This window comes from Pygocentrus nattereri, chromosome 24 (genome assembly GCF_015220715.1).
Source record: "Pygocentrus nattereri isolate fPygNat1 chromosome 24, fPygNat1.pri, whole genome shotgun sequence".
Classification (NCBI taxonomy): domain Eukaryota; kingdom Metazoa; phylum Chordata; class Actinopteri; order Characiformes; family Serrasalmidae; genus Pygocentrus; species Pygocentrus nattereri.
In genome coordinates, this window is record NC_051234.1 from 23,941,511 (window position 1) to 23,968,750 (window position 27,240).

General features: G+C 40.0%; 1 protein-coding gene across 1 annotated transcript; it reads left to right on the plus strand.

Moving 5' to 3' along the window:
• Positions 1–493: 493 nt before the first annotated feature.
• On the plus strand, positions 494–23,775 carry wasf3b (WASP family member 3b). The gene is made up of 9 exons (XM_017722148.2): positions 494–617; positions 10,816–10,969; positions 14,146–14,280; positions 15,603–15,756; positions 19,957–20,074; positions 20,259–20,440; positions 20,746–21,003; positions 21,432–21,733; positions 22,613–23,775. The coding sequence occupies exons 2-9, from the start codon at positions 10,837–10,839 to the stop codon at positions 22,768–22,770; spliced, it is 1,440 nt and encodes a 479-aa protein (XP_017577637.1). The 5' UTR covers positions 494–617; positions 10,816–10,836; the 3' UTR covers positions 22,771–23,775.
• The last annotated feature ends 3,465 nt before the right edge of the window (positions 23,776–27,240 follow it).

A 27,240-nucleotide genomic window follows, 5' to 3' on the forward strand; every position in this document is an offset into this window, starting at 1 on the left:
TATTCATGGTGGAAGGATACACAGATACGTGAAGAGTGTTCTAAGGCAAAACAGTCTCCGAAGAAAACTCCTTTTCAGATTTGCAGTGGTTCCTATCAGCACCACTGTAAAGAAATCAGTATCACTGACTTCAGTGAACCATTTCACATCAAACCAGTCTGAATGACTTTGTTTACCTCTCAACCACTAAATTATGCAGATATCTTGAAAAATCCGTGGAATTCTCCTTTAGGTTTCTACATACGTCTATTTCAGTCATTACTCGTTAAAATAACAGTAATCTTACTTAAGTGTGATTTTAGCTGCCCAGCTTCAGTGAAGTGGATGTGGCTCACAAATCCATTACAGCCGCTAAGCTAAAAACCCGCCTTCATACAGCGCCCTCCGTCACGCCAATCATCCCATCCTCGGGGTCTGATTGGAGCAACGCAGCAAATGTCGACCGTTAAATCCTCGCTGCTCGTTCGTGACTGGCGGACGTTGTCATTAAGCCCCGCCCTGAGCGGATTGTTTGGAGTGGTCAGATGGAGGGGCACACACAGGATGGCAGCCCGGACTGGAGTAGCCTAGCCGTGGACATGTGGTCGAAGTGAATATTTGAGGAAAATCCGAATTTGGTGAGCAGCACAATAAATTTAATTATGGTTACATTTATAATGCCCTCTAACAGGGTTTGATATGTGTTGTTAAGTTGAAATAAATCCACTTCCATTGCTGTTTTTAATGGAAACTCCACCAACCTGGGATGGCACAGCGTGTGGCATTTGCGTTAAACCTATGTATTTGTGTGTATATGTGCGAAGTGTGAAGGGGAACGATAACGGTTTATCCATCCTTTCCTCCGTAGCTGAAAACGCAACGGTAAATGATGAGGAAAAGTTTCTCTCACGTCGAGGCTGCTTATAAATTTTGGTCCTGAACTAAACGGATATCTGGGTCACAGAGAGCAGCAGCGCTGTCGACGTTACCATTGATTACAGCTGATAGCAAATGAGTATTGAATTTAGCGTATTTTGCATCCTGTGCACATTTTCACCAACTTACGTGCCATATTGAGTTAGTTCACACCTCATGTTTTCATGTTGGTCTCAGAAATCCAAGTCTTAAAGGGGAATAACGTCTACATTTCTGCACAATTCAGTCATTGAAGGGGAAATCCACCATTTTTTATTTCTGCATAATTCAATGTTTGAGATGTTAGAGTCATTTAGAGTGGTTTTATGTGAAGAAGTTCATTGTAGAGAAACAGACTCTGATTTCTTTACAGTGGTGGTGATAGGAACCAGGGGTCACAAAGTCTACAGTACAAATATAGACATTTAAATTGTTATCCAAAACCACACGTCTTCTGAGTTTTATATGCAGTGTTTATAATGGTAAAATGGTAGTATATCTGGATAAAATGTTTTTTGGGGGACTGTCTTGTCTGCATGTATCCCTCCATCATGAATGGCTTCTAAAAAAACTCTTCAGGCCAAAACCTTATCTTAAAATAAGGTAAAACAATGTCTCAGGCGCTAGGCGGTGTATTCCTTTCTACTTTCTTTGAGGGGGTGTCTTAAAGGCATGACATATTTCAGACATCTGGTTCCTATCACCACCACTGTGAACAGTTCTGACTCGGTGTGTTTCTCTAGAGCAGAGCTTCTCATAGTAAACCACTCTTTGTGTGACTTTGCTTATATCTCAAGGATTTAATTCTACTGATTTTTTTTTTTTTGAAAAGTTGGTGGAATTCGCCTTTAAGAGGTAAACACACATTTTGAGTGGTTTGATGAGAAGTGGTGCATTGTAGGGAAATTTCTGTTACAGTGGTGGCGGTGTGCAGTATTGCCATTTCATATACTATTCAAAATGACCAGCGAACCTACACGTGTCTTCTGAGTTCCCAGATATAATACTGAGCGGTAAACCTGAAAAAACAACCTTTCTTTGGCTACTATTTTGCCATACAACACCCTGCATGTACCTCTCTGCCTTGCATGTATTTTAAATAGGAGCCTAAAACATTCTCAAAACTATCATAAAACAGTCATAAAGGAATTCTCAGGAATCAGGTGGGATGCATGTTACTTTTTTCATGCAGTAACTTTCTGTGTTGTAGCTTTTAGAGGAAACAAGCAGTTTGGATATGTGCTTCCCATCTGGTTCTGATGCTGAAAATCATTTTTTTGAGAATTAACCATTGTATGGTTATACCATGGACAAAGCTACAAATAAAAACAGAGAAAACACATGTAGATCAACTTGTTATTTTACATATAGTTAATAAAATGGTTATATTTTATGTTGTAGACTCTTTGGCTCTTGGTTCCTGTCACCATCATTGTAAAGAAATCTGAATGGGTTTTTTCAAACCTCTCATAATGGCTTTGTTTAACATCTTATCAATTGAATATTGCAGAGATAGTGAAAAAAGTGGAATTGCTCTTTAAAAAGACCAACTTCAGCTTTTATCCTGCTGGTCACATAGCAACAAGAAGCCGTTTGGTAAGAAAGTGGAGCACAGAATGTTACCTACAGCTTGCCTCATGAAGAAACAAGCTGGGAGAGACAATGCAGAAAGCCTGCATCATGCCCAGAGTTATCTGCATTGCAATATTGATGGGATTTTACAAGTGGGCTCTACTTGACTTATGAATAGGTAATAGGCAGCCGTAATGCTGCTCTCTCTCTCTCTCTCTTTGCTCCTTAATGGAGTGGTTGTGGCAGATGAAGCAGGATGAGCATGGCCTTCCACGCACAGACACACACAGGACGGACTTGATTAAGTTAATGGCTGTGTTCACACCCTAAGGCTGCCGTTTGCCAAAGTTGCCATTGCGTATTCGGCCCATGCGCATGTGAATGTGAACCGTTTTGGCATGTTGTTTGTGTCCGAAGCTTAACTGAATGCGATGGACTGAGACTCGGAGAGGAAGAGGAGGAGGGCAGGAGCACTTTTCTTTATTTTGAAGAGAAGACTGAGCGAGCGAGTGGGAGAAGGAGGTTGGGGGAGGGAGCGCCGTGCATGGGAGCGCTCCTCTGTTGCCGTGTGAACGGGCCACTATTGTCCCAGCAACCTTTCAGAGTGGTTTCCCTGAGGTCCCTGACACTCACCCCTCCCCCACATCCCTCTGTCCCACACATAACACAAGCTAACTCACCATCCCCATCCCATCCTGCCTGAACACATACAGCTCAGAAATGCTCTCCGGTTCTCTTTGATGCCCTACTTTGGGAGGCACTCAGAACTAACAGGCTAACTCACTGTTACTCTCTCATCCTGCCAAAACCCATAAAATTAAAAGACAGAGTCCAGTTTTTTACAAGAGCACAAAGGAGAATTCCGACGATTTCTGTAAATTTCTGCTTAATATGAGATGTGAACAACTCGTTTAGAGTGGTTTGGTGTGAAATGGTAAATTTTAGAGAAGCTTATTGACTTATTCTTTACAGTGTTGGTAATAGCAACCAGGGGTCACAGTATCTACAACACAAATATAATTTATGTATTATCCAAAACAGTAAACTTACACATCTTATGAGTTTTATATGTAATGTCGATGATGGCAAGTGAGAACATTTTGGGGCCTAATGACACCTTTCTTGTACCTCTACACCATGAAAAGATTTTAAACAATATATTCTATTGCAAAAAATTGTTTTATGATTGTCTCAAAACTATCGTAAAACAATGTCTCAGGCACCAAGTAGCATACTCGTAACCATTTCTTATAACATTTTTTATGTGATAATGCTTTTGAAGGGTGTAAACTCTTCTGGTTCTGGTTCCTAGCACCACTACTGACTTGGTACATTTTTCTAGAACTGAGAATTTTGCATCAAAACACTCTGATTGACTTAATTATTTAATTTTGGAGACATTTTGGTGGAATTCCCTTTTAAATGTACCAACTGAATCTTTAATCATGCTTGCCAGATAGTAGTGAGAAACGGTTTGCAAGAATGAAGCAAAACACATTGCGTAACCATCTTAATCAATGATTTGTGATGAAATTTTGAAAAAGCAGTGCACTTTCCCTTTAAATTAAACAATAGTCCACTTCTGTTTTATACGCTTTGGTGCACACATACGTGCAAGCTAATTCGGCCTCTCATCCTGCCAAAACACATCAGATTCAAAAAATACTCTCCTTTCTAACACTTTGGCGTGCTTACACACACACATGCGCACACACACACACACACACACACACACACACACACACTAAGTTAACACACAGCCACACTCACAGTGACTCTCACCCTGCCAAACACACGCAGCTCAAAAATACAGAGCAGTTCTCTTTAATAGTCTACAGTTAGACACGCACACTCGCTCTACACATATTGCACAGAGTAACTCACCATCGCTCTCGTCTCTCTGGAACACATACGACTCAAAAATACACGCCAGCTCTCTTTCATGGCCCACACTTTAGCACACCCACACATGTTCACCAACACAGATAACACAGAGTAACTCACCATCACGAGTGTTTCCTGCTGAACTGTATGTTCTGTACTGTGATGATCTATTTGCAGCATTTATTGTCCAATTATCTACAAGATTTGATCACTCTTTAAATACTAGATGTTCTGGATGTTCATTTTAGTGTAACTCCATTCTGGATGTATAGTTTTCTGTTATTAGCCAGTATATTCACACGCAGTGAGGTCAGAAATCCCTAAGACCACATTGACGTCTGTAATTGTTTTTTGCTCTTTATTTATAGGTGAGTTTCACCAATTTTTCAAAATTCCTAAATGGTTAAGATTTGAGGAAAGTCATACAGAGTGGTTTGGTGTGAAATGCTTTGTTCACACTGAGTCAGAATTGTTGAGGTGGTGATGGGAACCAGACATCTACCTCTAAAAGCTCCCTCACAGAAAGCTATTACATGAAATAGTTAGATGGATGTTGCCTTGTTCTATAAAAGCATTGAGAGAAATATTTGATCCAAAACATATAGATATATATAAAACATTCCTGGCAGAGAAGCGCATGCAGGGCACTGGAATGCAAAACAGTAGCTAAAGAAAAACTTTTATTTTTTGGTTTGTATGTTTGGTTGTTTTTCAGTTTTACTAGCGTTTCATATAGAAACAAGTAATACACATTTACACATTTTCATCTCAGTGAGTGAATTATGTAGGATTATGAAAACCCAGTGGAATTTCACTTTAAACCTGGAAATGAACAATAAGGTTTTTGAATTTTAGAAGTCACTGTTTCGCAGATTCTGTGCAATTTCAAGGTCACTGTTTTTATCAAATGATTTAATCAAATGCGTGACCCTGTCCGTGTTGAGACAGGATTTTTTGTTGTATGTCCTTCATTGAAGCTCATGTTCAGATGACTCTCAGGTGGGTTCGAGCTGCTCATCAGTCTTTCGAATAAACTGGTAGAGTCAATGCAATGTAAGTTTGAGCACATGCTGTCATTAAAATAATAGGAAGACCCGGGATCATGAAATTCACGTTAAACTTCCAAAATCCTTTTTGAAAAAGTTCTTTTCACTGAAGTTGTACTGCAGATTGTATTATTTATAAAGAACATGTTTGTATTAAATTTAAAAAATATGCAAAATAGATACATTTTCATGGTGGTTTTTAGACTTTTTGACCCCACTGTGCATATTGGAACGCCCCACTCCCAGCCATCCTGCTGAAACACACAAAACTCTCAAAAATAGTTGAGGTTTTCTCTGATAGACTCACACACACACATCTTGCATCTTAATCTTAAGAACATGGAAGCCGACATCTCATTATCTATATCTAGTGGTCCTGCTCTCTTTATTTCTTCCTCTCTCTTCCTCCATCTCTCACTCTCTCTCTGTCTCCCTCTCGCCCCAGTACCCTGATAATTTCAGCGTGTTGTATAATTAGAGGGGCTCTGTCTCCACTACTGTACATGCTGAAGTCAGAGCACCGTGTAGAGACGCTTAATGAACACTTTACAGCCGCTCACACATTCATACTTCATTACACAGGAACAACTGAGTGTACATTTGAGTCTTAATTGGTTCGTCCAAGCTTCACCCACAAACACGTTCCCTCTTATCCACTGTTTAACAAGCTTTACTCAACATTGCCATTCAAAGTAATGTGACGCTGTAGTGTGCAGCTAAGTTTTTTTCAAAATACAGAACACTTGATTTGATTAATAATTTCAAATGATATTTGTTGTGTTAAAGGTCACACTGTTAAGATAGATTGGGATCAGTTTTTTATTGGCTTAGGTTAGCATGGTGTATATAAATACGTTAGGCTGAGTGAGATTTTAGCCAGCATTCTTCAAAGCTCATCCAACCTTGCAGCAGGAGCTGTGAAAGGACACATTTGTGGGTTGAACAGTGACTGCTTAGAAATCACCTGGATTTGGTTGCGGGGCTGCATGATAAGTCATTTGGTAGTCAATATTGTGATATTGAATTTGCAATACTGCACTCACAGATGCTAGAATGTGTAAATGGTGGTCGGTATAGTGTAGTGGGTAACACCTCTGCCTTCTATGCTGTAGATGGGGTTCAGTCTCCCATCTGGGCAAACATGCTACACTATACCTGTAAGAGACCTTGGGCAAGACTCCTAACACTACCTTCACCTAACTGATGAAGTTGTAAGTTGCTCTGGATAACAGCGTCTGTCAAATGCCGTAAATGTAAATGAGCACTCTAACCATTCACATTGTTTTTAGTGTTCTGTAAGCATTATAACCAACCCCAGATGTTCAGGGGCGTGCTTTGATGAAATAGTGGTCCTCTTAGCGTAACTGTGCAAGTAACGTAAGCCATTTTTTGTCACATGCATTAGTATAGTGCAGTATTGTCTAGTATAGTATAATCATGTCACAGTATGCCTTGGTAAGCATGTTGTGTGTGTTCTGAGCACTTAATACTGATTACCACTGAATACTGAATAACACTGATTGCCTATAAGTTTCATTAAGCCCATTTTATTGGATTTAGTGCAGTTTGTGAAAATGTGAATAAAAATGAAGCAGGTTTATTAATATTATTTTCATTGTTGCTATTATATAGCATTTTTATATGTGGCACTACAAGGTTCGTCTGTTCCAACCTATTAAATGTGAGAAAAGTAAATATCCTGATGCATATCATGTCTCTTAAAAATGCTTTGAAGTATCATGATATAATATTTTGCCATGTCATCCACTCGTAGTCCGAGTTGTATCTCAGTTGCAGTATATGGCAGTGTTATCACAGAGTGGTATATAGTGCATACTGTGAAGTCTTAGTCCTGAGATTTGAAGCTCATGAACAGATTTAAAGTCGACAGACTGTGACCTGCGGTCAGCATTCACTGCCTGGAATCACCTTACCATATTACGCTGACAGATGTACACAAACAGCGAAGGTAGCAGGCTGGCCGCTCAGGCTGGCGTGAGCCCAAGGTTCAAGGTTGGGGGTGTATTCAGGGTTTGTGCTATTGTCTTTCATTTGCTGCTCTGTTTCTTCAGCATGAATTCTATTACATTGCCTGACAAACATTTAGAGAAAACGAGAAAACTAGCCTTTTCCAAATGTTTCAATGCACGTGTTTGTTTTGTGAAAGAACTTAAACCTGATTAACTTTTAACATATTATTTTTGAGGAAAACATGTAACATATTTGTTTTAAAAAACAGTTCATTAAATGCTAATTGATGGAGTTGTAAACGATTGATGATACTATAAAAAAGGATGACTTCAATCAATCTGTAATGATTAATAGAATCTGCTCTCTGTGATCATCACATCTCTGGGATGCACAGTCACAGTTTTATACTGTGATATCACAATGTCATCACGCGCTCTTACACCTCTAATTAAATCCAGCACACTTTGATTCTCCTTGCATGGTTGTGTAGACTAGTGTGATATAAAATGGTACATTTTAGATTTCTTTTGATACATTATTAAATTTTAATTATTACCCATTGTATTTACTTTCCAAAATGATCAGTGTACGTACAGGTGTCTTCTGGGTTTGTATGTAATGTAAGTGTAATGATGATGGTAAAATAGAGGTTTCTGAAAACATTGTTTTAAAAACACATTGTATATTAAATACAGTTCATATGAAAACTTCTGTAAAACAATGTCTCAAGCAGTATATTTATAGTCTTTATGCATAATAGCTTTCAGAGGCATTAAACTCTTCAGACGTCTGGCTCCTGTCACCACCACTATGAGCAGTTTTGACTCTGTAAGTTTGTCTAGAGCTGAGCATTTCACCCCAAACCTCTCTGAATGACTTGATTTACCTATTTATTTTACTTTAATGAATTAAGCTTGCAGAAACAGCACAACAACTGGTTTCATTTCCTTTTGTTCCACCTTTGTTGCAAAAAACGTCCCTTTAAAGATAGTTTGGAGATTCTTCATACCAAGGTAGACACTTGGATGAACATCAAGCTGAAATGAAACAAAACATTTACAGTTATTTTTCTTTCTTAATTGAAAAGTATCAGGTGGTAAAGGACTCAGGGTCAGAGATCGAGCGTTTGATGGACAGCGCACAGTGTAGTAGTTGTATGTGCTGTGCTCTGATTGTAGATGTGAGATGGGTGTGTCAGTGAGCTTTTTCACGCGTTTGCGGCGTGACCTCAGTGTATTGTTCTGGCCCGTGGGGAGGACAGGAAGTGGAAGATGTGACACGGAGAGGAAGGGGATGCCGGGAGGTGGGTGTGGAAGCGCAAAACAGGAAGCAGGAAGAGGGGCAGATAAGATGGCTGCTGAGATGCCTTCCCTTCCCTTCATCCTCTCTGCTCCTTTTCTCTCCCTCATCCTTCACTTTCAACCCCCCATAGCCAATCACGTGCCAGATGGCCTCTCAGCTGGCTGTTCCCCCACAGCGGTCAATATTTCACAGCCCGCAACATTCTTCATCGCATCCAGTTACGCTCGCCAACACGGCACAAGCGACCGGCCTCACCAGAGCTGTTGATTCACTGTTTTGGGTGCGGAAATGAAATATTAGAATCAGTTAAAGTCAATATGTGTATTTATATAATATATGTAGTTTGGCTGTCACAGATTTCGGAATGTTGGAATCAGTTATACTATTCGATAATTAGCTTTGTGATTCGTTGGGCTTTGACAAATGCTTGATTAAGCTTGATTGTGCAATTTAAAAATACATAAACAGTTCAAATGTACAATCTTCATCAATCAGCAGCACATGTGTATTCAGAGTGTTTTTAAAAAGAAAGCTCAGTGCGCCAAAATAATCTAATCAAACTGCGGATACATCAGAAATTTCACGATTCACTGAATCATTTCCTAAAGAATCATAATCAAATCACTGTGAGGTCAGAGATTTTCAATTATTGTCCATGTGTGTTTTTGCTAATGCGTGTGCAACGTGTGAATTCATTAGAACTGGACAGTCGATAGGATGAGCCGGATTAGTTTGACTGTATCTTCTTTTCCTAATTCCTCGTAATCCCAGCTATGTGAATGTTTTCATGCCTCATCGTAGAGTCTGCGTTGGACTGGCATGTTTACAGCTGTGAACTGCTAAACACGTCTCTGTCACCAGATGTGTGTGTGGGGGTGATGGATGGGCAGCGGTTCTTTTGAAGTGTGACAGAGCTTTCAGGGTTAAAAGGCCAGACTTTTGTGATTGATGTTTGATTGAGAAATGAGGGGGGAACAGTTGGGGGGAGCGGGGGGGCGTGCATCCAAATGGAGCCATTATGCACTGAAATGAAATTTCTTGGCCAGAACTGAGACTGAATTTCAGGACACATTCAGCCGAACACTAAGATGTGTTGTGTATGTATGTATGTTTTGTAATTAATCTGCGTTTACATGAAACTTTATTTAGAAAGTACAAGACGAGAAAAATGTTTATTACATTATTAATACATGAAAAAATATCCTCATTAGTCACTCATGTTGAGTTTAGACTACAGCTAGTAGTTGATACTATAACCACTATGTCCAATTCTCATTACCAAAAAAATGATTTGTAGTGCTATGTTTTGGCCTATTTAAATAGACGGAAACAGCAAAACTCTAGGTATCTAAAAATCCCATCACTTAATAACAAATCTTATCAGTGTCAGTGAGCCACCGAGCATGCTTGTTCAAAAATGTAGATCTGCTGGTCAGCTGTCTAACTTCCATTCTGTCTGCATGTTTTTAACGTCGGCACTACTTGATTAGTCTGTAATCTGTTATGGTTAAATATACCCACTTTCCACATTTCACACTGACCTAGGTTTTAACCACACCCACTTTTAATGGATGGATGGATGGATGGATGGACTTTAATGATCATGAGGGAAAGTCAACAGACAGTGACAGTCACACAAAACGGGACAGTCTTAATAATAAGGGTGATGATTTTGCTTTGTAATTTTAAAAAAGGGAACGTTCAGTCTAGGTATCTGTTATGGGTTCGATACTTAATTTTTTGACAGTGTTATCATGCATTTAATTCTTGAAAAGTACTGTTACTGAGCTGTCCATCATGTTGGTCATGTCTTTTTTTGCTGGTACAGTGTAAAAGTCAGGAGCCACCCTGACTTTATCTGTATTTATCTATTTTCTCCTGTCTCTTCAGAATTCAAAATTCAAAGCTTTAAGTATTGTTTATCTGATGGGGACACTACTGGTGGTCTACCAGGTATTGCATAGTCCCAATTTCTCTGTAACTTTGTATCATTTTTGAACCCCTCATATATCTCCTGAAAAGCAGAATTTGTACTTAGTGAACTTTTGATGGGAAACTAAATAGGTGAAGGGTGGCACAAGTGCTGTATTTCTTCTGCATGTGGAATCAAGTGAAGTTTGTAAGTGTGTTTTTTTTTTCCTGTCAGGAGTGTGTTTGAGGGAGAAACATGCCACTAGTGAAGAGGAACATCGAGCCCCGGCATCTTTGCCGTGGAGCGCTGCCCGATGGCATCGGCAGTGAGCTGGAGTGTGTGATGAACAACACACTCTCGGCCATCATTCGCCAGCTCAGCAGCCTCAGTGAGTCCACACACACACTCACCTCAACGCTGTGTATTGTCACCTTCTTCTGAGACTACACAAGATCAACTTTGTACCTTATGAGTGAAAGTTCATAGAAATATTTGTTCTAACTGCAATGTCATGATAGCGGGCGAGCTGTAATTTTATAGTAATTATTTCTCACTCAATGCTCACTGAAATGTGGAGAATTTGTGTGGAAAGTGCAGATTCTAAATCGACTTCTAAATAGAAAATTCTATGAGTTTGGTAAAGTGATGTTTTGCAGAAAGAAAAATGTTTTTGCTACATTTTTGCATCATTTTTTGACCTTGAAATAAAAGGAAAAATGGAAAGTGTGAACTCAAACTGTAGAGAATGCATGTTGAATGCAAATGGAATTCTCTATATAACTGCCTTTGTAATTAAATATGTAATTATGTTATTGCAGTTGAATAATACAGCAATGTGAAATGAAGAACTCTCAGCATCTAAGGTTTAGTATAGGGGTGCCAAATGAGAACAAATATACTTTTTTATGAGGTTTTGTTCCGACAGCAGCGATAAACATGCTTTACTTTTAACGTAAGTCAACTGAATCAGACCTTTTACCAAGTCAATTTGAGTCATTTCTTTTGGGCCGTTCCTCATTAAATGTACATACAATGTGAAGGACAACAGGCATTTTCAAAATATGTAATAAAAAAAAACTGGAAAACGACAAAAATTGAAAATCCACGCAGTAATGTGTGTGTGTGTGTGTGTGTGTGTGTGTGTATGTGTGTGTGTGTGTGTGTGTGTGTGTGTGTATATATATATATATATATATATATATATATGTGTGTGTGTGTGTGTGTGTGTGTGTGTGTGTGTGTGTGTGTGTATAACATTGTTTATTTGCTTTTGAAATTATAATCTTTATTTGTATATTGTTTTGTCTGTTTGACCCTCAGCCCACCACAACTATTGCACTTTCACAAGTTAGTTTGGGAACCCCTGGGTTAGTGCCTTACATTGTTCACTTTTTTCTCCTAATGTCCATGCATCTGTCCCTGTACCTCACAACCACACTATGAAATGTAGTTTTCTTCTCCAGTCTTGGCAACAGAGCTCTCCTTAAGTGATTTTGTGAGGGGGTGTTTGTGTAGAGTATTGTAGATGCCTGTAGAGGGAGTGGAGTGCAGAGGAGAGGAGAGAGGAGAGGGGCTTTCAGCAGCAGCTGTGTGGGTTAAATATAAATGACTGAGCAGAAAAGGGGGAGGGGGGTACTTAGAGCCATGGTCACTGTATGTATGTGTATGTGTGTTAGAGTGGGAGTGTGTGTATGAGAGTGTTTACACTACAGTGTATTTGTGTGTGGTGTCAGGGACTGGTCAGGTCGTTCTTCCTTCCTGTAAGTATTTTTTATGAAACTGTCCTGCCGCCTTTTGTTTTAGTGTGTTATAAATAGCTTCCATTGTTGGTGCTATCATTAATCTTGGTTCTTTTAATACATACTAGGAGACTAGAAATACATCTGGAGCTGGCGATTAAGCTGCATCAATTTTGAGATGTTAGAATCAATAGTGTGTGCTCACTTTTTGGCTAAAATTGAATTCTCAGGGCTCCCAAGTGGCACAGCCAAGCATTGGCCCTGTCAGGATATCACAAGTTTGATCCCCAGTGATGTCACAGCTATCTGTAGCTGGGATTAGAGGTCCTTGCATTCCCACCACTGAAGTCCCAGCACACTATCTTGCAATGCAGGGCTGATTTTAAGTATCATGCACAGGTGCAGCTGGTCAATCAACCCATATCTGTAGAAAATTCATGCAAATGAATGAATAGTCTAAATAAAATCGCAATCACTGAATAATTAATAATAAATAAAGCATATAAAAATAAGGTCTTACAACGACATAACAAAAAGTAAAAAATGGATGGAGTGAATTAATGAACCAAATGGTTCTAAATAAAAGCAACCAATCAATGAAGAATCATGTAAATTGTTTTCTTATAGGCTGCAGGACTAGTGGAGCCTTCCGACAGTCAGATGGTCACAGCTTGTGAAAGTGCACTTAATAAAGGCGAATATGCAACAATAAGGCCAAATCCTATTTTTTATTTTTACCCCTTGCCCTTGTTTTGCAGTGTCACCTTGCCCCTTGGAACTGAGTTAGAAAGGGTAGTTGTTGAAATATTCCCTATGAAACGGGACAAACCTAAAGTAAAGAATTTCATTATCAGGCTACTAGCACTGCTCTGTAGGCAGCCCGGCTGTCTGCAGCGACAGAAGTTTAGCAACCTCACTGCTGGGCTTTAGTTAAATTAAGGGTATGATATATGCTTTCAAAGAGGGGGACAGGCAATTATTTATTGTTACCACTAATTCTTCAGTGATATGAAGCCGAAGTCAGCTATACACCGGCTTCTTGTTCGAATTTCCTGTTCCACCTTAAATAAACCAGCAGTTGCATTCTGGTCCTTTAGGTGTCAGTACTGGTAGACTATTTAAAGTGGAACGGGAAATTTAGCTAGCTAGCTACCAAAACATTAGCATACTATTAGCAGTTATTAGTTATTAGTGACTAATGCAAATGGAAAGTAGTTAAACAGATGTACGGGCGGGAGTGGGACTAAATGTTTAGGTTGCGGACAAGAGCAGGACAAATGGTGAAGACAACGATGCCTTAGCATCAGTTCAGAAAGATACACTAAATGGCTAGCCTTCACCCTCCCAACACTGTGGCTTTGTGTGAGATTTAACTAGAGGGTGGAATAAATCTGGGAAAATATTGGGTTAAAATAAATAATGAAATAAATCACTCTCATGCTATTTTTACATTAAAAAAAACAAACAGAAAGCTGTGTTGTGGTGAAGTAATTGTCTGTATTCCGCAACTTTATTATTTATTTATTTTTGTTAAAATGCTCTGAAGCTTTTTTTTCTGTTTATTTTTGCCTGAAAATCCAGCAGCCACATTTTTGGTATGTTTGGTGTATTTTTAGATGTATTTTAAAAATAGTTGTGAATTATACCAAATTGTGCTGATGCACCAATATATTCATAAAGAGTACTGAGATCCTTGTGAACAGCTCAGAAATGACTGTAGAAAGCTAACAGAGTGGAGCAGCTCATGTTTGAGAATATTGTACAGTTTGTTTCAGTGTAAAATGTATCAAATGTGAATACCCTCCTCTTTTCTCCTGTGCTTTAGGTAAGCATGCTGAGGATATATTTGGGGAGCTTTTTAACGAGGCAAACATGTTTTATCTGCGTGCGAATTCCCTGCAGGATCGGATTGACCGCTTGGCCGTCAAGGTCACTCAGCTGGATTCCACAGTGGAGGAGGGTGAGTGTCTTCTGGGAAGTCGAAGCTTCAGGTCACCACTCGATACATTTCTCTTCCAGCTCATTCAATATTATATCTAGAATTACATGCTAGGTCAGTGGCACTGGACACCCTTAGAAAAAATGCAAATAGTACTTCTTTTCTTTCTCAAACTCAAAAATGAGCAGGTAATTAACTTAACTTACACTTATACACACACTTGGTGTCACAACTACTCTACATGTCCAAAAGTTTGTATCCTTCTGCTCATCCAGTATTTCTTTTGAAATCAAGGGCATTAATAGGTAGTTTGTCCCTCTTTGCTGCTGTAACAGCCTCCACCGTTCTGGCAAAGCTTTACACAAGATGTTGGAACATTGCTGTGAGGATCTGGTTGCATTCAGCCACAAGAACATTAGTGAGGTCAGGTACTGATGTTGGATGATCAGTTCTGGGTCACTCCAGCTCATCCCAGAGGTATTGAATGGAGCTCCATCACTCCATTGCTCCAGTGCAGCAGTTTTATACCCTTCTGGCTAACACTTGGCACTGGGCTTGGTTGACTTTAGACTCCTGCAGCTGCTCCAAAGCATCCCATTTTATTGACGGTGCTTACCTATAGAGAGTATACAGGCTGTGCAGTTGAATAGTTGTGTTAACAAAGGGTGCAACTTAAAATTTATTTAATTGAGGTATATATTTTGGATATATAGTGTATTTGTTCACATTTTGTGTTGGTAGGGTGACCATTCGTCCTCCTTTTCCAGGACGCGTCCTCTTTTTTGGGACATTAAAATACATCTGGATGGGATTGCCTGGGTTTTGGCTTTGCTTTTATGTTGACATTTGCTTTCTACAGTCTGCCTCATGCCACCCTCGTGTCACCAGTGTTTGAAAACCATAACTCTGACAAAAACTGTGTTATTAGGCCACATCTTTGAGCTAAAAATCTGCAGTAAGTCATTTGAAACACAAAGTAACAAAAAATGTGTTGTCATTAACTGAACACACAGATGGTCATTTGTGTAGCCCTCATCAAATTACATTAACATCCTCTACAGAGAGCACACACATTTTTCATTTTAATGTAATTTATTGTTTATTTGCTGTAATAAACATAAGAACACAAACTCTGCTAAAAGTTATGGTACATTTTATGTTTTATTTTTTTCCCAGTGTGTTAAACACAGCAGATAGAAAGAAACTGTACATTAACATTTGCAGGAAAAATGGTCATATTTAAGTTTGTTCCCTGTACAGGATGTCATTGTTTTCATTTAGTTATTCAGTCTTTTTCTCTGTCTTCTTTATTTTTCTCATTCTCTTTCTCTCTGCATGTGCAGTTTCTCTTCAGGACATTAACATGAGGAAAGCCTTTAAAAGCTCTACCATTCAGGACCAGCAGGTGGTGTCCAAGAGCAGCGTTCCCAACCCTGTGAAAGAGATGTACAACGTCAGCGACAAACCTCCTCCCCTCAACATCCTCTCACCATACAGGTGAGTCTTACCGAGGGTAATATGTGGTCAGTGGTCCTGATGTGGTCTCTTTCTTTCCATTGATGGATGGAGTGAAGTGGGCAATGAATTGTGCAGCGACAGTAACTTCAAACCTACAAAGTGAACCTGTATAAAATGGCCAGTGTAGGTACAAGGAAGGTGTACCAAATAATACACCAACTTGTGGTATGTGAGCATATTTTCTCATTGCTGTTCACTTGAGGTGCAAGACCTGTATTGTAAAGGGGAAGTCCACCCATTTTTAAAAAATCTTTTATAATTTAATCATTAGATAATGATTAGGTAATCATTAGGTAATGTAACCAGTCATTCACAGTGGTTTGATATGAAATGTTATGTTCTAGAGAAACCGGACAAGTCAGAATCATTCACAGTGGTGGTGATGGGGACCAGATGTCCAAAGCCTCTAAAAACTCCCTCACAGCAAGTTATTGTCTGGAATAGTGAAGGATATACTGCCTAATATCTGAAACATTGTTTCACAGTAGTTTTGAGAGCTTTTGTTCTAATATATATATATATATATATATATATATATATATATATATATATATATAGTATATTTTTTCAAATACATTTATGTTGTTGTAAGGCAAAACTTTACTTAAAGAAAAGTATTTTTTTTTATTTAACACTATTTTACCTTTACAAGCATTACATATAAAAACACAGACGATCCTGTATCATTTTGAATATTCAAGTAACAAAGCCTATATTTGTGTCATATCAGACCCATCTGAATTACTTTGTTTACATCTCATTTTAATTCCCCTTGAATAGGCTGTGTAAGCAGTTCAAGGTCATTATGTTTTTGCTTATACTCCTATACCAACTGTTTCTGCCCTTCACAGATCTCCTACTGTAGTGGCAGGTGCCTATTAGGGGCGTAATGATAGACAATTTCAGGCTAGATTTAATTGATTTTCCATGTTTTGTGTGTTATGAATGTCTTGATTCTACATATCTCAAATGAAGTAGTGAACAGGTTCTGGTTTGGTTCAGATAAATACAAGTTCTTAAGTGCCTGCCACGCTGACCCTTTAACAAAGTAAGCCAAAAAATTGTAACCCCTTCAAATTCTGGAAAAAAATTCATTTGAGTGTGGGAATGCCCTGCCCTTCCTTACCCACTTCACTCTGATGAGATGCACACAGATACCTGGTTTCAACCTTTGACTGTGAATTCTACGAAAGTATCAGGGATGTATCAGTCACAGTCTTAGATTTCGATCCACTGTTTCAGACTTTCATTTCATTACAGTGTTGCATCATTACACAGTGAGGAGATGTGCCTCTTGTCTTTCAAATTCTTATATACACTGCTCAAAAAAATAAAGGGAACACTTAAACAACACAATATAACTCCAAGTAAATCAAACCTCTGTGAAATCAAACCCTCCACTTAGGAAGCAACACTGACAATCAATTTCACAGCTGTTGTGCAAATGGAATAGACAACAGGTGGATTTATTGGCAATTAGCAAGACACACTCAATAAAGGAGTGGTTCTGCAGGTGGGGACCACAGACCACTTCTCAGTACCTTTCTGCTTTCTGGCTGATGTTTTGGTCACTTTTGAATGTTGGTGGTGCTTTCACACTCGTGGTAGCATCAGACTGACTCTACAACCCACACAAGTGGCTCAGGTAGTGTAGCTCATCCAGGATGGCACATCAATACGAGCTGTGGCAAGAAGGTTTGCTGTGTCTGTCAGCGTAGTGTCCAGAGGCTGGAGGCGCTACCAGGAGACAGGCCAGTACACCAGGAGACGTCGAGGAGGCCGTAGGAGGGCAACAACCCAGCAGCAGGACCTCCGCCTTTGTGCAAGGTGGAACAGGAGGAGCACTGCCAGAGCCCTGCAAAATGACCTCCAGCAGGCCGCAAATGTGCATGTGTCTGCACAAACGGTTAGAAACCGACTCCATGAGGATGGTATGAGGGCCCGACGTCCACAGATGGGGGTTGTGCTCACAGCCCAACACCGTGCAGGACGCTTGGCATTTGCCAGAGAACACCAGGATTGGCAAATTCGCCACTGGCGCCCTGTGCTCTTCACAGATGAAAGCAGGTTCACACTGAGCACATGTGACAGATGTGACAGAGTCTGGAGACGCTGTGGAGAGCGATCTACTGCCTGCAACATCCTTCAGCATGACCGGTTTGGCAGTGGGTCAGTAATGGTGTGGGGTGGCATTTCTTTGGAGGGCTGCACAGCCCTCCATGTGCTCGCCAGAGGTAGCCTGACTGCCATTAGGTACCGAGATGAGACCCTCAGACCCCTTGTGAGACCATATGCTGGTGCGGTTGGCCTGGGTTCCTCCTAATGCAGGACAGTGCTAGACCTCATGTGGCTGGAGTGTGTCACCAATTCCTGCAAGATGAAGGCTATGGACTGAGCTATTGTAGCTATGGACTGGCCTGCCCATTCCCCAGACCTGAATCCGATTGAGCACACCTGGGACATCATGTCTCGCTCCATCCACCAACACCACATTGCACCACAGACTGTCCAGGAGTTGGCGGATGATTTAGTCCAGGTCTGGGAGGAGATCCCTCAGGAGACCATTCTGCCACCTCATCAGGAGCATGTAGGGAGGTCATACAGGCACGTGGAGGCCACACACAATACTGAGCCTCATTTTGACTTGTTTTAAGGACATTACATAAAAGTTGGATCAGCCTGTAGTTTTTCCACTTTAATTTTGTGTGTGACTCCAAATCCAGGCCTCCATTGGTTAATAAATTTGATTTCCATTGTTGATTTTTGTGTGATTTTGTTGTCAGCACTTTCAACTTTGTACAGAACAAAAAGTATTCAATGAGAATATTTCATTCATTCAGATCTAGGATGTGTTATTTGAGTGTTCCCTTTATTTTTTGGAGAAGTGTATTTAGATGTCACTCTAAATCTAATAGGATCTTGTTTAAAACATAGACTTTCATACTTCTCTGGCACTTAAAAATGGGAAACAACAACATAGCTTGAAAGTAAAAGATGGAACTCAACGTCTGAAGGAATATAGGGCAGCCCATAAATATGTAAGCATGGCAAATGTAGTGCATATGTAGGTTTGCTCTTAAAGCACTGAATATTCATAAATATGTCTACATATCAAATAGTGTGGTAGTGACATTCCAAGGGACAACAGTAGCCGTGCAACATGCATTTGTGATTTTTTTTTTTTTGTGAATAAATAATGGATTGCAGGGCACTTGAAAATGAAGAGTCTAGTCATGTTAGTGGGATGATGGCATACATATTAGTAGACCGTATTTAACATAATATGATAAATGATGTCACAAAATGCCCCATTCTGTTTTTTCTGCTGTTTCAATATGCACATTGTGGACATCATCAGTATTTAAAGCTGCACTCTAAGATTGTTAAAAGTGAAAGAAGTAGCATTGTTGAGACAGGTGAGAAAAAAGTGTGCCAAAGTACGTTGTGCGTGCTCTGCTTTGAGTCACCAAAGAGACATCCAAAGCCTCTCTAAAGCCTTAAATAATAAGCGTCCATAAGCATCGAGTTGGATTCCACAGATATTTTTTGGACCACATCAGACTCAGAACAAAGGTTTGGATGTTTAGGCGTCAAGTGCAAAATCAACGTTTTACCGATGAAGATATGATGACAGTAGTGGATTCACTTACATCCTCTGAAGACACGTCTTTCACCCAGTTCTCTTTGAATGCTCTTTCAACACGCTCACAATCATAAGGTTTATCAGCTCGGGGGAAGGAGTCAGAAGCACAACTCCTGTTACAAAATATTCTTCTACACATTGCGTGTAATCACAGTTTCCACCAGAGAGGTTTCCAAATCCCAGATGTTTCATTACTAAGAGAACATAATTAGTCCTGTTTTAATTGATTTTGCAAAACATTGAATAAATGTCATCACATCACAAGTGTCTTAATATTACATTTTTGCCAGATCACCCACCCCTCACCTCTAGTCTTAATCATAGTGCTTGGTGACACAGAGAAAAGCTTTAAAAGATTGATCTGAACAGCTTGATTGTAAATCTGATATAAACATTAACTGTTATGCACAACACAACTTTTTTGCTTAAGTACAGCTGCCCAGTTGCCGGTCAGGTCAGTGGCATGAAACGGCAATATAATTTCCATTATGTAAGTGTGTGTGTGTTTTGACCTTTTGCTCTTTCTGTCTCTACAGAGATGATCACAAAGAAGGGCTGAAGTTCTACACAGATCCCTCTTATTTCTTCGACCTATGGAAGGAGAAGATGCTGCAGGATACAGAGGATAAGAGGAAAGAAAAAAGACGACAGAAGGTTCAACACTGCTCTTTCTCTTCCCTCTCCTCCTTGCCGTATTTCATCTTAAATCCTTTTATATTAGTTATGTTGACTTCACATGAGTATTAAATGATGCATCTTTAAGATATTATGAAGAAATATAAAGCTGTAATTCGAGTTAGTATTTGTACTAACATTTGTAAATGTTAATCTGTGACAGGAGCAGAGGCGATGTGTGGACGGTACACTGCAGAGAGAGGTGAAGAAAGTGCGGAAGGCACGGAACCGCAGGCAGGAGTGGAACATGATGGCCTTTGATAAGGAGCTAAGGCCGGACCACCGGCACACGCACTCACTGCACAGAGGAGCCTCTTCTGAAAGTTCCATGTCACCTGAGAACAGGTCAGAGTAAAAAACAATAATACAACCTAAGCAACAAGTGTTTTAGAAAAACAATCACACCAAATTTTTGTCCCATAATCACAACAGTCTACCAAGTTAAGTATACAATTGTGACATTTCATTCTTTTTGCGTTTTCTTCTTTTAAATTGTGTTAATTTTAACTTGATAAAGCACTTCCATCTCCAGCCAGTAGAGTGTGCATTGTCTGCTCTCCTCCAAACTCAGACATCATAACTTAAATATATTGTACACTGCATGATGCATACGCATGAAACTTAGATTTTCTCTTTTGCATCAATTGTAGGTCCCATGGTCAAGAGCATATGGACCATGGGTATCTAACCATGCCCAACCATGCTGGCCACGCCCATACATACTCTGGCCCTCCACCTGGTATGGCAGCCCTCTCAGCTCACGCCCAAATGGGCATGGAGCAGGACTACAGGGCGGGATCTATGGCCTACCGCTCAGGCACATTGGGCCGCCCGCACCAGGCTCCGCCTCCTCCTCCACCCACAGAGACCATGAATGGCTCCATGCCTCTTCCTCCTGTGGACTACAGGTTTGTGCCTCCTGTCCAATACAGATGTACTTAAAACTCAGGTTTCCATATTTTTGCTGGGGCCCTTTATTGGAAGCTTTATCTGTGGCCTGAAGCTATCAGTACCAGGATCAATCAGGGACTAAATCAAAGCTAGGTGCTGGTTGATTCAACAACATACCTTACACAGCTATCCCAAACATAAACTCAACATAAATCAGTTAATACTATGCAGCTTATATATTTCAGTGGAAATGCATGTAAGTGCTGCCACCTTGTTATGAAAATAACAGGGATGAATACTATGCATTACCACTGAACTTTTTTAAAACTAGATCCTGAGTCAGAAAGACTACTTATTTCTTGACAGTAAACATTGTGTATACGGATTAGATCACAAAAGGGACAGAACAGTGTAATTAGCATTTGATTTTTACCTGTTTCCACAGTGTGGATTACATGAATTCAGCACCACCACCTCCGCCACCAGCTCCTCTCATCCCGTCAGCCCAAACAGCCTTTGCCATGCCTCCCATGGGCCCAGTTCCACTTCCAGGCCATCCTGGACCAATGGGCATAAGCTACATCCCACCTGCTCCTTCTGGACCAATGGCTGCTCCTCCTCCACCTGGACCACCGCCTCCTCCTCCCAGCGCCGCCCAGTTGATCACACCCAAACGGCCATCTGTGCCCAATGAGGCCCAGCCCACTAATGATGCTCGTAGTGACCTGTTGGCTGCTATACGTATGGGTAAGATGTTTTATTTGTGTCAGTCAGTGCAGACAAAACTGTATAAAGCACAACAGGGTTGTATTCTCCATAGTGTTCGTGTAAGAGATGCGGTCATTCCGACAGATTGTAATACACTACACTGTACAGTAACAGAAAATGTTTCTATGACCTGTAACATTTTAAAAAGGTTTTTTTCTTAAGAACCATATACATAGCTGGTTATTCATTATGTAGAATAACCTTTTAATGTTTAATAATGAGTTTTTTTGGACTTGTGGTTCTACATACAGCATACGCTAAAGGTTGAACATCCCCTGATCAGATGACCTGTTTTGCTTATTTTCTAAGTGAAAATGTAAACACATCCTGTATATGGAACAAATTTAAATATTTTAAACTGCATTTTTCTGCAGTTTTAGTGCACAATTTTTACTTACTTGCTGGGTTTTACAAATTGGACCATGCTATAATAAAAAAAAACACTACATGTGCCAATTTTGTTAAACTTAGAAATGGATAATATGTACAGAAGTATGTTCTCTGTAGAGGATGTGTTAACTTATAACACTTTGATTTTCTCAGTGTAAATTTGACCAGAGGCGCCCAGTCTTTTGCACACGACTTTCTAACCATTGACTTTCCTAAAAAAAAACCCTTGAAGAACCCCTTTCTTTAAGGGTGTAGAGGAAGTGAAACAGTGCAGAAGAAATCAAAACTTTGAAGCCATAATAAGTAATGAGTTTATCATATAATAAGTGCTGTTAGGTTCATTGATTATAGTTGCAGTAGAACTTAAAGCTATACATATAAGACGACTCATCCACTAAAAAGGTTACAGGTACTGTAACAAAGTGGATGTACTGTTGAAAATGATATAAATGTGTTTGTCCCATGCAGGTATCCAGTTGAAGAAGGTGCAGGAACAGCAGGAGCAGCAGGCGAAGCGTGAGCCAGTGGGTAACGACGTGGCCACCATTCTGTCCCGCCGCATAGCTGTGGAGTACAGCGACTCTGAAGATGACTCCGAGTTAGAGGACAATGATTGGTCTGATTAGAAAACATGCGAAAAGAACATTTCACATACAGGCACAAGCACAGCCTTTCTTCCGTGTACATTAACAGTGCAGTATCTACAGCACCTAGATATAATAAGTGCTTAAATGTGTGAATAAACGCACATTAGGATGTGTGACCAACAGTTCAGTTAGATTTTAGATAAATAGCAACTTTCCCTTCATGTAAAGCAGCTGACCTTTCCCATTCTTTTTTAATGATTTTTAACAAAATTGCTCTGAATAGGCAATATGGGTGTAGTGAATAGTTAATCAGAGAAATGATTACGATCTGGTCAGAAGATCCACTCAGTGGTCAGTTTTATGAGCCTTGGGGGCCTGCATGAGAATGTAGCTATGCATGGAGAAGTATAGGCCAGAGGTCATTTGCTACAATGAGCACATGTGAACATGCTAAGGTGACTGATCACGCAGTCTAAATGGTCACACTCACTCAGCTATGCTCGATCCGTTATGTCTGGAGAAGAGATAACTGAAAAATGAAGGAATGGACTGGGGTTGGCGTGGTGATGAACGTGTGAACCCTGGTCTCGTAAGAATAAAAAAACAGACCAAACTGAATCATGTCGAGTCTGTTCCTGGCCGACCAGGCCCTCATCATGGAAAGAAGAGACTTGCGGGACTTGTGTCTCTATGGAAACAGTACAGCTGGGATGCGGATCTCCATGGCAACAGTGGAATGGAGGTAGTGAGCCAAGTGATGCACGCGAGTGAATAAACAAGCAGAGGCAGAGTTATTTTTAATGCACAGCACATTCTTTTAATACAAAAATTAACAAGATCTCTTAATTCCTTATACTAACCAAAGCAATAAAAAGATAACCACTAACACCTTGGAAAAATATACACCACGTTCACACAAACATCTTACAATGTCTCAGTTAATTAGTGCATGTTGATTATCATTTTTAATAGTATTTTGCAGATAAGTAACTTTGTTGTGCCATTTCTCATCAAAAAATAAAGTGCATTTCACAGTTAAGACTACGCATACGTCTACACAAGATGCTGTAACTTCTGCACCTGCCCTGTTCCTCTGGTCATTCAGGAGGTCTGGGTCAATCCAATTTTAATTGTAGCCCATTCAGCAACTGTATACCATGAGGAAATTTGCTTGAGAAGATTTCCCCCTAACCCCTAGACTCAAAGCTATGTGCCTTAGGAGTTCTTCTGCTATGCCCTTTAATTTAACTGATAAGGAGACTTCAGCCATACCAGTCCAATCCCAGTCCTTTTCTCTGGAAATATGTCCTTTATGACACCAAGTCAATCTGCAATCAATTGTGACATCACAAGTCAATCTACAATCAATTGTGACATCACAAGCCATTCTGTAATCAGTTGAGACACCATAAGTCAATCTGCAATCAATTGTGACATCACAAGTCAATCTGCAAACAGTTGTGACATCACAAGTCATTCTGCAATTGCAACATCACAAGCTGTTATCAGTTGTGACAACACAAGTCATACTTCAATCAAATATGACATCACAGCTCAACAAATCAATCTGTAATCAGTTGTGACATCACAAGTCATTCTGTAATTGTGAAATCACAAGCTACTCTGCAATCATTTGTGACATCACAAATCATTCTTTACTTAATTATGACATCACAATTCAAGTCATTCTGTGATCAGCTGTAACACCACAAGTGAGTCTGGAATAAGCTGTGACTTCACAAGCTGCTATCAATTGTGACATCATGAGTCATTCTTTAATCAAATATGCTGTTACATCTTTACAAGTCAATCTGCAATCAGTTGTGACATCACAAGTCATTCTGTCATGAGCATCTAGTGGATTACATTGCACAGTCATCTACGATTGGTTAGTTCTTTCGAAATGAAAGGAAGAGCCACCAAAGGTCCATTCACCAAAGCTTCCATCAGTGACAGTAATGCAGTTGGGCATTAAGCACTTGCTTAAAGTGATGTCATAATATGACAGAATTTTGATTTAACATTATTAACATCACATCATAGCTTTTATCAAACACTAAAGATTCCACAAACATCAGGATGTGGCTTGGAAGCACAGTCCTCATTCCGAATCCTCTGAAGCACTCTCCTCTCCTTTTCTTACTTGCCTTTGTGCATGTATGGACTGCTGTACATTGATCTTTTGCCCACTCAAGTCAGATACAGATCAGCACTCACAGAGAAAAGGAGACAAGGAAAAGGTTATATGGGGTGAACTGGGACATGGCCCAAGGATAACTGTTCCTAGGAGCACCATGACTATGATATCACAATGCCTCCCCTATTGTTGCATGCCTTATTTACAGGATCAGTTCGATCGATAATATACCTTAGCAAATAAACAGGTAATTACTATTCCGTTTGATAATACATTCAGAAGAGGCTGTACAGCGCATCAAAATGCAAGACAGGAATCTCATAAATTCGGGTGGAAACAAGGCAAAGAAACAGAAAATAGAAACTTTCAATTAATATAACAAAATAAATTCATCTTCATAGCTCACGGAGTTCTCCCTTTTTTATAGCTCTGTTTTTACACAGAAGCCTGACAAGTTTTTCAGTCATCAATGGCGATGCACATGTCATACGGAGCCCCACTGGTAATATCCTTTCTTAATAATAATAAAAAAATGGGTCACCACAACATACTAAGGCGTGGGAACAGGATCCTAATGGGGTCCCTCAATGTAGTAAGGTTTGGTAACGAGAAGTCATTCCCAGTCATGCCCATGACTTAACTATCTTGTTCCTATGCCTTAAGTCATGGCCACAAATTAAGTTCCTGTTCCTACACCTTATTTAAGCAAAGATGTCACAAGAGCGTCTCCATTGCATCAGCATCCTCAACTCAGGATATGATGATGTCACTATTCTGATCCCCACTGATCATCTGTGCACTGCCAGAATTAGCTAATTTGCAGCTTAATAAAAGAGCCCTACTAAGTTGTGGCCACAACTTACCTATCTCATTCCCCTGTCTTACTAAACTATGGTCACAACTATCTTGTTGCCTTACTGAGTGAATGAGTGTCCAGTCTTATCTACAAAGGGTCAGTGTGGCTGCAGGTCTTCATTCCAAACACACCTGTTTTCACTACTTTAATCAATCGATTTCAGTCAAACTGTTCATCGTGTGATCTTCTGCCTTGTTGGAATGAAAACCTGGCCCTTACCAGATAAGAATGGACACCTTTGCCTTTCTGACCGCGACTTAACAATCTCATTTCCACACCTGACTAAACTGTGGTCATGACTTAACTACACCCCACCCCCACCCCCCATTCCTACACCTTGTTCTGCCCTTATTTACGAAGGGTGTCACCAATGGGGCTCCATAGCATCATCATCCTCAACTCAGGATATGATGATGTCACTATTCTGATCCCCACTGGAATTAGCTCATTTGCAGCTTAAAAGAAGAGGTCACTCAGGTCAAAGGTCACGTGGGTATGTCCTACCTGAAGGCAGAGGGAAGACTGCTAGCCATTTTACCCCATACAGGTCTATGGGGAAGCCACACAGGAGACGCTTCCCACCTGACCACTGTGTCCCTTTAGGTGTGTGTCCGTACAGCTCACAGACTTATCACACTGCATATGTACACACAAACACACACGTATGCATGCACGCGCACATGCAACTCATACACAACAATATGACCACACACATACCCACACACACCACAGACAGACTACGTTAAAGTGTCAAAAGGTTCACAACAGCGATGCACACTGCTGAATAGGTCACATTGAAGGTAAAGTATCAGTTCACTTGTAGCCTATATGATCAAGGCTGGGGCACATAACCGCTTTGCTATTGAATTTCATGGATATGAACATGAGGCAGTGCAATTGCAGGAATTGTAGTGGAAATCCAGGGCTTCGGACAGCTGACATGTCCAGTTCACATTTTTCAAAACACTGCTAAAAAAGCCTCTGTTCAGCTTTAGGTTGCAGGGATCTTTTATATCATTTCCACTCCGAAGGATGAAGTAGAGGCAAATATCTCACAGCTGTTTCTGATTATAGAGGTGGACACTTTGCTGGGAAAAGCTGTTATTGCTGCTAGAGTATTGCTATAATTTGGTAAAACGCTCGGAACACAGTTATTGCTGGCTGATGGAGTCTACCGTGGTACTGAAATCGATTGTGGGTACTTGGCATTGTAGAACAGGACTTAGAGAAACAGTCCAAAAATATTGTTTACTATTTTTGAGATTTTAGGTTTTGTATTTTCTTTTTACATTAAATGTGTGCTTTTAAAGTAAGACACAGTGCAACACAACAGCTCCTATAGTGTCGGCAGGAAACAGACCTGCATACAGTTTCTGCTTTAAAATGGTCTTGTGCAGTGCTGGGCAAAAAAGAGACCACCCTCACATTTTAGTATAGTATTAGGTAAAAATGGCCACTAAGTACATTCATTTTTCAGTGTCAGAAGAAAAGCCTCCACTACTAAATAAATCACATT